The 13,442-nt window shown below is 35.6% G+C and overlaps 2 protein-coding genes across 2 annotated transcripts in view; one reads left to right on the top strand and one right to left on the bottom strand.

The window, feature by feature from the left end:
• Positions 1-11,886, top strand: part of LOC135072435 (uncharacterized) — a 57,692-nt gene extending 45,806 nt beyond the window's left edge. The window contains exons 5-8 of the mRNA XM_063966334.1: positions 2,867-3,002; positions 3,777-3,910; positions 7,018-7,234; positions 11,513-11,886. Coding sequence (XP_063822404.1) covers positions 2,867-3,002; positions 3,777-3,910; positions 7,018-7,234; positions 11,513-11,661 — 636 coding nt within the window. The 3' untranslated portion in view covers positions 11,662-11,886. The remainder of the gene's footprint in view (positions 1-2,866; positions 3,003-3,776; positions 3,911-7,017; positions 7,235-11,512) is intronic.
• Positions 672-2,443, bottom strand: LOC135072897 (putative nuclease HARBI1). The gene is made up of 5 exons (XM_063966923.1): positions 1,920-2,443; positions 1,568-1,849; positions 1,026-1,413; positions 812-945; positions 672-722 (listed from the first exon to the last, which is right to left on the bottom strand). Exons 1-4 carry the CDS (start codon positions 2,172-2,174, stop codon positions 815-817), a joined length of 1,056 nt encoding a protein of 351 aa, XP_063822993.1. The 5' UTR covers positions 2,175-2,443; the 3' UTR covers positions 672-722; positions 812-814.
• Positions 11,887-13,442: the final 1,556 nt, after the last annotated feature.

Here is a 13,442-nt window from a genome sequence, read left to right as displayed (position 1 = left end):
TCTAAATAATAAGTTAGTTCCTCCCTTACTTCTGTTTGTTTTTAATTTGTATTTTATGCAGTTCCAATCCGCATTTTGATTGTGTTTCTGCAATATATTTAGACGGCTATGAATATGTTTACTAGTCATAACTTAATAAGAGTTTGAGATTACTATTAACTAGCTGTTGCCCACGACTCCGCCTGCGTAGACTACTATTTCTGTAACCTACAGGATCTGTGCATTTTTCCAGGATAAAAAGAAGCCTATATGTTATTCGAGACTATATAATCTATCTGTTTTAGCAATTTATTTGTTTATAAGAATTGAACTGTGATTTTTAGTAAGTAAGTTTAATAATTGTACTTAAATTAGTGATATAAAGTAAATACACATATGCCTAGTCACAAACATTCGCCTTTATAATAATAGTGTAAATTATGGTTATTTTGTTTTAAATGTAGAAGGTTGATAACCTCCGAATAGAAACGTTTATACTTAAGCAATTTCTTTGTTTTAAAGAATTGAACTGTGATTTTTAATAAGTAAGTTTGTTGAAACTAATTGTACTTAAATTAGTGATATAAAGTAATTTGTTTTGAATTTTTGCAGAATAATTGCTTTTTTAAAGAGAACTACAGGTTTTGTTTTTGTGATAGTAACAAATTGGACTGAAAATTGAAATACAGGTATTTTTCAATCAAATATTCTTTTTATTTTCATTAAGATGCCAGGAACAGTATCTGAAAAATTAAAATACAACATTTTCATGAACTCAAATGACATTACATAAAAGTAAATCGTTGGAATTTATCAAAATGTATTTTAGTACCATTCAAAAATGTTGATTTATAAAATTTTGTAGTATCAACTGCGACCTACGCCTCAACAATGAAGGTCGGTTGTCGTGAACACTGTTCTCCGTCGAAAGTTGCGGAGTTACAGGGACCTGCTCCATATGTTGTTCTGAAAAATATTATGAATTTGTCAACATTTTGTCATAAAGATTTGTATTCCTTATGTACAGTCAAATTGATAACATTTACCTAACAATGTGTCATTCATATCAATGGCTATATTATGTAATACAGCCAATGCTATGATCACAGCTTTTCCATTTTGGAGGCTTACTGGTAAGCCATGGAGTAGGCATTGGAACCGCTGCTTCCACACCCCAAAACACCTTTCAACAGTGTTCCTAGTTGAGATGTGAGCATTATTGTATGCTTCTTCTTCTGGACGACTAGGCCTTAAAATAGGTGTAAATAGATATGGCAGAAGAGGGTAGCCCGAATCGCCAATAAGGCGTCCTCTAAACTGCCTATCCTCAAATCGTTGTTTTATATTGCTCTCCATAAAAATTCGACTGTCATGTGTACTGCCTCGCCATCTAGCCACTATATCCATTATTTTGAGGTCAGCATCACAGACAACCTAAAATAAAAAAAACAGTATCCTGTAGGTAATCCATCCAATAATATAGTGTTGAATGTTGCTAAAATTTAGATCATACAAAGTAAAAATTATAGACATTATTAAAACAAATCTTTCTCTGTTGTAAACTGTATAAAATCAAAATATATTTTACCTGAACATTCAGGGAATAATAGCCTTTTCTATTAATATAGTACTGGGCCATGTCACCTCCGGTTTTTTTAATTTTAATGTGGGTGCAATCTATGGCTCCTATCACCCCAGGAAAATTTTTAATTGCTCTAAATTTGGCACTAATTCTTTCCTGCTCTCCTATAGTGATAGGCATTTTGATGAAGGAATTTGCCTTATTCGCGATTGCATGCGCGACTCTGGCGCATATCCGGCTCACTGTCGGCTGACTTAGGCCATGGAGGTCACCAGCATCATCTTGTACCTGAAAATGTATGAAAATAATTATAGCAGCCACGACAAAGGGATAAAATAAAACACTTTTTTGTGCTTACCTCACGACGTCCCCAACATCTTATGGCCACTAAAACTTGCAGTTCAGGACACGTGCCACCACCTCTAGCGCTCTGAACCAGATCATCTTCCACCAAATCTATGATGGTGCGCACTGTGTCCTTATTGAACCTATATTTTATTTTAAAATTTAGGTCCCGCAAATCGAATGGGTTGCTTCGTTGGCGGTAGAGCTTTCTACGTCGCGCTGGGTCGGCATTATTGGCTAAATGCACAATTGCATTTATAGCATTCATTTTCACAAGCAAGGATCACAGCAAGGATATTTTGAATAAATAAACCAACGAAGTGACATTCATATGAAATGACATTTATAAAAGTTAGGTTAAAATAGGTTTATTAGAGCTTTAAACAAGGCCCGAGCTCTCGATAACTTATCACACAGTTATAAGAGGATTTTAGCGCTAAATGACGATTATGAATAACAATTTTTATCAAACGTTTTATAAACCTCTAATAAGCATTTGATAAAATGTGAAAAATGATTATGAATAAGACCGTATATTTTTATATCCAAGAACATGTAACAACACTCACAGCAATAGGCATGAACTTAAGGGTCACGTGAACGAGGCATGTCATAGATATGAATGTGTCAAAATTATGTATTAACTTAGTTCTTTAACAAATTACTAAATAACTATGCTTTATAACGTGTTATGTTACATAGTCTGGACTCACCTTAATACACCATATCAGCTGAATTTCAAACGTCACACTTTACTCACCTAGAATATCAAGCAATACGCGATTTTATTACCTCTCTAAGGGCCCTCGCCCACGGCGACTTTTTGTAGCGATGCAGTCGCGCTGCTGTAGCGCGTTAGTAGCGCGTTGGCATCACTTCTCTAGTGCGTTGCAAATGCGTCTAACGCGCGTAGTGCGTTTCGCCGTGGGCGAGGGCCCTAAGACATAGTTTATTTTGCAGTTAATCCAGCTGTACCCGACGTCGATAACGTTGGAGAGGCTGGACTTCTCGGCGTCTGGGCCGTACGCCTGCGAGATAGCGCTCGACACGCCGCTCTACTCCAAAGTATCTAAGATTCACGAGCTTACTGTAATCGGTAAGTAAAAAGCATCAAAAACCCACAAATTGTTATTTGTGTCTACCTTACCTATACTAAGTAGCACTATACATATACATAGCTTATAATTTCTCTAATATTTACCATGGAGCACAACGTTCTAAGAGTCCTAAAATGAGTGAATACTAAATCAATGCCTTTTTGGTTCATTGTAAAAATATTATTTCCTTCTAAAAAGTGCTTTTAGTTTACTAAGTAACCAAACTAATTCCTGTTCTTTGAGCGTACCTATATACGGATCCTAAATAATGTAACCTAACTAGGTAATAGCTTTTTAAAACAAATGTGTGCCTTTTCCAAATTACTATAAAAATTATCGTACGACTTTGACATGACGTCCTTTGAGATTCAGAGTACTTCAATATTCCATTTTTTTGTATCTTTTACATAACCAGATTAAACTGGATGGACCTATTTCAAATTGTGAATACTAGCTTTTTCCCGAGCCTCCTGTCACAGAAAGTCCTTATTGCAGGGTGTTTTCTTTCCAAAAAGTAACCAATCCTATGTTTTATATTGGGTTTTAAACTCTTCATCGTCATCATCATGACTTTAGACATAGGTCGTCTGTTGCTATAAGGAGGCCTAGCTATGCCTCCCCAGGCCTATGGCTATGGCTTCCAACTGACCGATTGCTATCTCTAGCAAATTTATTCTAAAACGATTGAGTAGTTTAGATATGAGAGCTACAAACATCCATTCTCACAAACTTTTACTTAATATCAGCAGGACTAACTGCTTCCATCTTTACAGTCCGTCAAAAACACCGTCCGAAGATAAAAATTAAACACAAAAAGCTGCTGTCCAGTGACCACCTCGAAGCGACGTGCCACAGCGCGCCCGCGCACCCCGCGCCGCACCTCACCTGGTTCATAAATAATGTGAAGGTAAGACAGATCACTTAAGGGTATAGATGCTGCAAGGTTTTGAAGGTTAAGTGTATAGGTTAGGTTAGTATCTAAACCAGGGGTAGCCAACCGGTCGATCGCGACTATAAGTCCAGGCGATCGTGGCAAGGCAAAAATACTACTTGATTGTGTACTAAACTATGCTGTTTCATTTAAGATTTCATGAAGTATGTAAGTGGTACATCGCCCAGGGTTTCGTTAGTAAACAGTAGATCTTATGTCTAATCAAGTTGGCCACCCCTGATCGAAACAAACTTGCTCTATCTTTAGTCACATCTGCACCTCATAAGTGTGTAAGCTGAACGCTGAATAAGCATGATCATCCTTTAGTCATATCTGCACCCCATGGATGAGGTTAAAATATGAACCTCAGTTCCATAGGGCTTACCCTATTGAGTTAATCTAGCATTGTGTGTTTTATCAGGCTGCAGTGAACACTAAATTTTTTTTTCTTATATGATGATGAGAGATGAGATTTATTGTGGCACGTCGATAACCCGTCTGTAAAAGACGAGGTACTAATTTTGTTGATAACAGAGGTCTAATTTTAACAGGACTGTTATTACGGCACTCGCCTAAACTATGCAAATTTAATTATAACAGTATACTACTGTTTTGTTTATTTATTTAAAGAAATCTATATTTTTTTTATCACTAAGCAGCTTCTTTATCACTAAGTTGCCTACAAAGTGTGCCTATTAATGCTCCCAACATTTCATAAATGAAGCACGTTTTGTATGGAATGCCTGTTCTTATTACCTTTTTCTAAATTATTTTGGCACAAGAATAAACGTTTGATGCCGTCTTGAATTTCTTATGATTGTGGTGAATCCTTGATATGAATCTCCTTTTATACGGATTAAGGTATTTTTGATGATAATCTTGTGTTATTTTGAGGTATTATATCCGTGTTTACAGAATTTTAGCAGGCGTTAATATTATGAGCACATTACACAAGAACCTTTTTGGTAAAAAGTCGAAAGAAATAATTTTAAGAACAAAGTAAGAACTTTTACCAAATATGATTTGTAAGTTTACTGTTGTTATTCCAATACTGATTTATTTAGGGCAAAAAGTAAAAGTTTTACCACCATTTTTTCACAAAAACATTAACATTTATGTTATCGCCAGTATTCTCGACTTGATTACCTAACAAAGTATTCTTAGCTTCGTTCTAACCAAAAGTTTGTAGCCATTTACAATTATAATTTCCTTATTCCTTTCCCGGTAGTTATCTAGATGCTATCGCAAAACTCACGCCCATACGAATAGTTTTATTTTGCTTTCAAATGGTTCAACCGGCAGCAATAATCGTCGAATCACGTACTAAATTTTGAATGTTTAATACCTCCCAGACTATATTTTGTATTCTGAATATTTCAAAAAGTTTATCGACGAAATATCTTTTAAATCTGGCACATGAGCCAGGTGGATATTTAGTCGATTTCGGAACGACCTCTTTTATACAATTTGTAGGGATTTGACACAATAAAACGTTTAAAACTAACTGGAGAGCTAACTCCAAAACTTCTGTATTACAGAATTTAATTCTTGGTATTCTCTGGAAACGTGAAAAGGGTAATATTGAAAAAAAATACGTTGGCACGTGTACCAAAACTTTAAGCTGTTTTAGAATAAAATTAGATGTTACTTTGTATTAATGAATATACCCAAAAACAACCCAGTATTTTTACGCAAATAATGAGTTTATTTGCGTTTGAATCTGATTTAAGTATATACAGAAATTAAATTTAGTTAGATTTATAAAGTGCTCTTTTTCTTTTTTGTGTTAGGTATTTATTTAGGTATGGCTTGTAATTTAATTCAGCAGTGCCTTCAACAAAAGTAACGTTGCCTTCTGTCTGAGCTTTTATCATTGAAATGAAGGCTTCTTTGGTGTGGAGGCACATTTCCATAACTGATAATGGGTTTCTGGATGTTCTCGTCCAAACTAAATAAATTGTATTTTACGGTTGACAAGGATTCTTTAGCAAACATTTTTCAAAAAGGCAATGTTAATAACCCTCTCTGGCGCAGTCGGGTAAAAACAAGAGTAGCATTTTCATAATTAGTTGACGAAGTAAAATTTCATAGCAGATATTTATAACGATGTGCACGCGTTATTTCATTATTTGAATGACCACGGAAATTTTTGGAATACCTATATTTCTCCAATCATACACACTTAAAAAAAACACAAATCTGTTTATAGGTACCTCCGTTATATTGAACACTTCCCCCGCTATAACGTCAGTATGTGCGTCAGCTTCGCCGCTTTGAGCTCCGCGCCAAGCCCCGCGTGTTCGTACGCGAACGCGGCCTTTGTGTGTTTTTGAAGCGATTTCTCTGTGAGAGCTAGGAATTTAGTCCATTTTTCGTTGCTGAAATCTATTTACCTACCTTTCACGTAATCTTGCTATCGATACGGCATCGCGGCATAGTCAATCATGCGGCAAAGCAAAAATCGCTGCAAAGGTGATCGAATAGCATGAATCGAATACTGATCTCAACAGACCGTTTATTAAAGTTTGAGCTTTTGTTGAAGCAAGAAACGCAAATATTTTTCATCCGGTAAAGTGAATACTTATCGTAAAATGTTTTATAGGGAGTGAATAAGATATCACAGGAAATAGTTGGGATCAAGTCTCGAACAGACGTGTGTTATTGAAATGTTTGAATGTTATTTGTAGAAGGGCCTGGGTAACAACATCATAGATAAATAAATATTTTGCTTTCTGGGTAAAATTGGGTCAAGATATTTTAATGTATGTCCGCCCAACTCATAATATTTTATGTACAAATACGTACACAAATTATTGATGATATTATTGTGTACAGTTACTAGAAATAGTTACTATAATTTTTCTGTTTTTTCTTACCTTTGATCTAAGTGATTAAATCTAGCTATTCAAGGGCTGATCTCTAGCAAAAAGTTAACATATAACGGGACAAATCCCACCTCTAGTTCCCTGAACTGCAACTCTTGTGCAGCCAGGTTTAATAAATTTACCACCAAAAAAAACATCATCCAGTGAATACCAGCTATTCCAGGAGCTATATAAATGTTTCCTTCTACTTTCAAACAGGTAGACGAGCGACTAACCGTGCCGCACGGAACGGTCAACGTCCACCGGCACCACCACGGCATGCCTCTCTCCATCACCAACTCCTCGCTCCACTTCCCGCTGGTCACCCTGCAGTTGTACCCCAACCAGACCGTCGACATCACCTGTCTCAGCACCATACCCAGCTACGCCAGTAAAGATGAAGGTTTCGCTGACGTACAGAACCAGACCGTTACAGGTAAGCAAATCTATATACAGGGTGTCCCGTAATGTAACGTCAAGCCGGAACTGGGTGTTGAGGCAAGTTGTGCTGGTTATCAGAAAAATATAAAAAAAAATCTATGTGGCATATTTTAAAAATAATAGGCATTTAAAAAAAATCAAAAAATTCTACTCCAGGTGACGGTCCTTTTACTCGTGTTGCCACAAATCTTCACTTTTTCCAAATTTTTTTTTGTTATGTAACCCTGAATAATGCTTCTCTAAATTGTTATCAAAATTACAAAACCAGCTGCTCCAGCTTGGACGAAAAAAATACATTATTCCCAAAAAAAATTTCAAAATAAAAATTTTGCCTAGTTTAAACTGACTGTACTGAAAAAAAATTGTACTACGCGAGTATGGCAAGTGACGTCCTAATTTGGCGCATTTAGTAAGGATTCCAAAATGGTATAACACTTGGTAAATTCTTGCTGTAATTGTCGACAATTTTTGGTTTTTTGGAAATAATCCCATTTTTAACTTTATCTACCTTGGTTAAAAATTATTATTCTAATGAACCAAACCCTCTGGACACGTGGTCCGACTGCTTTGTCCGACTAATCGGACCACGTAAACTTTTTTTTCCTGTTGGTTCGATTAAGGAGTCGGACTATCAAGACTTTCTGTTCTTAAGGTTACATGGTCCGACATTTAACCGCGCAACCTATTTGAAAGAAAGATACATTTATTATTTCATTAACTCAACACTTTTTAGGTAATTGCATTTTCTTAATTGAAAAACTATAACAGACCTATTCCTTTTAGTTCAAATCAAAGTTTAACTGAGTTGAACTTTCAGGAAAAACATCCATAGTTTTCATAATTTTTCTAGAAATCTGAAATAAACGGAATATATTTTCCTAAAAATTCAACTATAATAAATCTATTGAATATTTTTGATTGATTTTTTTAGGCTAGTTTCCTAAAAAAAATTTTTTTGTCCGTCAATTTTAATATAAAAAAATATTGGACACTTATATTTTTAATTGTCAATCAAACAAATAATTACAAAGTTATAGTGCGTTGAAGTTCCGCGCGACGTCACAAAGTGCAGCACTTTTAAGCACTCACTGACGTCACGGGCCTTTTCTTTAGAACTTTGGCACGCTTTATCTCTTTAAATTTTCATTAGTTTTAAAAAGTGAAAAATAGGTGTCGAGTATTTTTTGATAAGCTAACTGACGGACTAATTAAAACTCTTGCTTTTTACCCAGGAAACATCCCTATTGAAGATGTGGAAAACAAATGAATACCTACATAACCTATCTATAATAATACATATAAACATTTAGGAAATGTTTATAAAAAAAAATCCGTTTATTTCAACTTCCTTGAAAGATTACTTAAGAAAGTTGACTTTTCGGTTTTTTTTCCTGAAAGTTCAATTCAGTTGAACTTTGAATTGAACTAAAAGGAGGTCGTTTTACATTGAATGAAACAATCTTTAATTAAAATTATTTATACCTTTACATATTTGTATTAATTTATTCAAATCAATATTAATTTAAATTTATTATTATAAATTTATTTAATAGTGAACCTTTCCATGCCAAGCGTTCACGAGGAAGCTCTTGTTATTATTATGACCAAAGAGCATCGCATTGGTAGTTAATATGAAATTGTCACGAGAAATAGTTTCCATGATCGATTTTGTTGCATACCACCCTTAATTTATTTCAAGTCCGATTAGTCGGACGAAGTGGAATTGCGATTCCTTGTAGTCCGATTAATCGAACCAATAGGAAAAAAAAGTTCACGTGGTCCGATTAGTCGGACAAAGCAGTCGGACCACGTGTCCAGAGGGAAACCAAAATTCAAGTTTCTGTGACTGACTACCGTACAATCAGTCACAGAAACTTTTGTCACCATGACAGTAATTAGTAGTTGACATACTGTGACAAAAGTCACCCGTGCGCGCGCGCCTTTACTACCTGCCCTGCCTGCACTTGTACTTGGTAACAGGGATAATAAGGATATGAAGTTTCGGTTATGGATACGGTTACGGATATTAGAATAATATTATACCGGTTTCGGTTACGGTCACGGATATGAAATCATTTCAGATTATCCGAAAGTCTCGGATAATTTCGGTTACGGAATTATTAGAATTTCAAAAATGTAGGTATAATACAAATAGCAAGATGCTGCGTGAGCGTGACCCACATAGCTACTTTATGTACCAACTAAGACGACACCTATGTATGATAAAGGTAAAACAGGCTGGCATATTAGATGGTGCCAGCGAATGCCAGACAAGTTGGTAACAAATATTAAGATTTAAGGTACAATTCCAAGACGGGCCGCAGACCTCAAACTGCAACCGCAAACTGCAAAACTATGAAATCTACAGCGCGGCATTGCAGCTGCGGCGTGTATACTGCAAATTTCATAGAGTTTTGCAGTTTGGCCTTTATCCGAAACTATCCGTAACTTTTGAATCAGTTTCGGTTACGGTTATGGTCATTTTTTTATTTCGGATATCCGATAGTTTCGGTTACGGTTACGGATATCCATAACATCCCTGCTTGGTAAGATGGCCCTCTCCGTCCCGCTCATACCTTTTAAAATGGCTTCTCCACCTCACTTAAGCCAGAAACTTAAATTTTGGGCACATTAGAATAATATTTTTAACCAAGGTAGATAAAGTTAAAAACGGGATTATTTCCAATAAACAAAAATTGTCGACAATTACAGCAAGATTTTACAAAGTGTTATACCATTTTGGAATCCTTACTAAATGCGCCAAATTATGACGTCACTTGCCACACTCGCGTAGTACAATTTTTTTTCAGTACAGTCAGTTTAAACTAGGCAAAAATTTTATTTTGATATTTTTTTTTGGGAATAATGTATTTTTTTCATCCAAGTTGGAGCAGCTGGTTTTGTAATTTTGATAACAATTTAGAGAAGCATTATTCAGGGTTACATAACAAAAAAAAAAATTGGAAAAAGTGAAGATTTGTGGCAACACGAGTAAAAGGACCGTCACCTGGAGTAGAATTTTTTGATTTTTTTTAAATGCCTATTATTTTTAAAATATGCCACATAGATTTTTTTTTATATTTTTCTGATAACCAGCACAACTTGCCTCAACACCCAGTTCCGGCTTGACGTTACATTACGGGACACCCTGTATATAAAAGAAAGTCGTGTTAGTTACTCCACTTATAACTCAAGAACGGCTGAACCGATTTAGCTGAAAATTGTCAGGGAGGTAGTTTAGAGCCAGGAAAAGGACATAGGATACTTTTTATCCCGTTCGAAATTAAAAAAAAGTCTGCTTATTTATTGCCATTAAGGCGGAACAAAGTTCGCCGGGTCAGCTAGATATAGATAAAGATAGCTTAAATCAGTCAGTGCCTGAGGCATGGAAGTGACATTGATATTTTATGACGTGACGCGCATACAAATCTGAGGTCTCGCTGACTTTTGAACGTCACAAAATCACCCTCCCATACCGCTCCCATACCTACACTGACTGAGTTAAGGTTCGGCCAAACCAACGCGATCACACGCGATCAACCGGCGTGCAGCGATGGCGACTAGACTTAAGGTTCGGCCAAACCAACGCGATCACATGCGATCAGCCGGCGTGCAGCGATGGCGATCAATGCATTTAAGTCTGGTCACCATCGCTGCACGCCGGCTGATCGCGTTGGTTTGGCCGAACCTTTAAATGCATTGATCGCCATCGCTACACGTCGGCTGATCGCGTGTGATCGCGTTGGTTTGGCCGAATCTTTAAGCGATAGACATATACACGCAAGACACAAGCGAAGGTCTCACAAAGGCACATTCGAATAACAAATTACTTTGCATTCATTACTTGTTTGAGAATCAATATTTGAGAGCTACGCTCTTGTCTTTGAATGCGTGATTATCCCTTTCTGTAACAGACCGATTCTATTTGTATTATCTGGAATCTTTGATGACAATCTGGCTTCTAGACAATGATTATGTAGGTACATCAGAATAAGTACAATAAAATATGTTGATGATGAAATTGAATCTTAATGCTATAATTGTCTTGAGGCAGAGAATAAAAAATATGAATATAGAGAATAAACAGTAAGCTGAGCACGTTATAATCTGACAACCTTTGGCTAAAGCTTTTTCATAGCACTAAGCAGATTTGAATATTATATTATGGAGACAAACAAAAATAAACTCCGATTATCACGTCCGAATATTTATAGACCACTCTTGATATTATTCTGCCCACTTAATGTGGATCTAATTATTTGTATTCTTTCAGTAAACGTGGTACGGATCGAGCCGCCGCCCACACAACTGCCGGTGAAAATCGTTAGCCCAGAAATGAATTCGTCGTATCGATTTAAATGTCCCTATTCTAAGCATATACTCGCGCTAGTTGTACTGTTTGTGTGCCATTTTAGCTTCTAAATGAATGATAGTTATAAAACGGGAGCCGATGCGATTTTTTCATACGATTTTACGAAACGTCTACGTTTCTAAAAGTATACTTACGCCGGAGTGAAAGCGTGAAATTGTCTTTGTCAAAATGTATATACAGTGTCACATGTTACTTGTCACCGTTTCTTAAACGAATGCTATTTACATAAATAGTATTATTCATAGTGTTTCAAAGGGTATTGAACTATAGCGCGAGTGGGAAACGCTCATTCGTGATTTCCTTACAGAACTAACGTTACTTAAAACAATATAACTATTTATTTGCTATTTTAAGTACAGTTGTGCATTTCCAAAATCCAAACCAGTTTGCATTATCATGAAAGTCCACTTTATAAAAGTAGCATTGTATATCCGTAGCTTATAATTACGACGTCATTTCACCGAAATGGCGCCTGGAATTGAATCGCGTCGGCGACTGTCACCAATCATAGTGGAGTTGAACGAGCCAAATTGAATTTAAAATTCATTTGTGACGGTTCGGTTGCGGTGCTTATAGCAGTGATTATTGATACCATTTTATAACGTGTCCATCGTACATTATCAGTACTAAAAGTGTCATGTTGTAGTTAATGACGAGATGTGCTCCCCAATTTGACTTTATTTGCAGCCAAAATTCTATCACCCATACAAACATAGGTTGTGCTATTCTCTAGTACTAAATTAGTACTAAATACTGATACATTTCGTATGCGTTTTAAATTTAGTTGCGGCTGAAATTATTGATGCAAAATCTTCCGATCCTATAATAGGCTTATTATTAAATCTAATGATAGAAAAATATTTATCAATTAGTAAATCCATGAAATATTAACACAAATGCAAGTCAATAACAAATATGATTTCAATAAAGCCTTCGCCAAATAGCAAGTGATTCTAGCGCTGTTCATATTATTATTCTGACTGGAATGTATAGCGCGATTTTGTGATGTCAAGCGTCAGAGCGCGAGTGCGAGTAGTGATCGAATGTCATGTATAGGCTAGCGCTCTCACACTAAAGTACCGAATCCCACATGAAAGAAGAGTGTTCTGAATGAAAAAGATCAGTTTTAGTATCAAACAACCATTAGACTACTCAACACTAAGTCTCAAGAAGAAAAATAAGAGTGTTCTGAATGAAAAAAGATAAGTTTTAGTATCAAAAACCATTGTCTACTCAACACTAAGTCTCAAGAAGAAAAACTTTTTTCTTTCAACATCTATTTTGTTACATTAAATTAATGATATTTTATTACAAATGAATTAATTAGTACTCTAATAAACTAACAATTATTGTTGCTGATATAGTCCTATACTATGACTACATTTAAATTTTAAAACGGTCTTAGACTACCTCGTCTTTTAATCAGATGTTTTGATACAATACTAATTAATTGATTGAAGTCAATTGTAATTTATGACTTGAAAGTACATTATTGTAAATAACTGAAATGTCGTTTACAGGCTGCAATGAACAGGCTAAAAAAAGATCTATTTATGCAACTGTACCTTATACCCTGTATTATTCGATCTTAATCGTAATTGTTCCTTGATAGTGTCATTACTGAATTACAAGTAGTTACTATAAATGTCCTTTGAAATTCAATCCTTTCCTTATTAATTTCAATTAGCAGTAATAATAGTAGAGGCAAATTTAACGACAATTACTTAACCTACTTCATATTATGCCCACGCGTATAACGACTATCAGGATCAAGTGACTTATACAGGTGACCACATAATTATTTCGTTTGTTAATTGTAACCCCTTAATTA

Source organism: Ostrinia nubilalis, chromosome 6, assembly GCF_963855985.1.
Source record: "Ostrinia nubilalis chromosome 6, ilOstNubi1.1, whole genome shotgun sequence".
NCBI classification, from domain to species: domain Eukaryota; kingdom Metazoa; phylum Arthropoda; class Insecta; order Lepidoptera; family Crambidae; genus Ostrinia; species Ostrinia nubilalis.
Note: the sequence above shows the minus strand (reverse complement) of the source record. Positions and strands in the feature narration are given on the sequence as shown.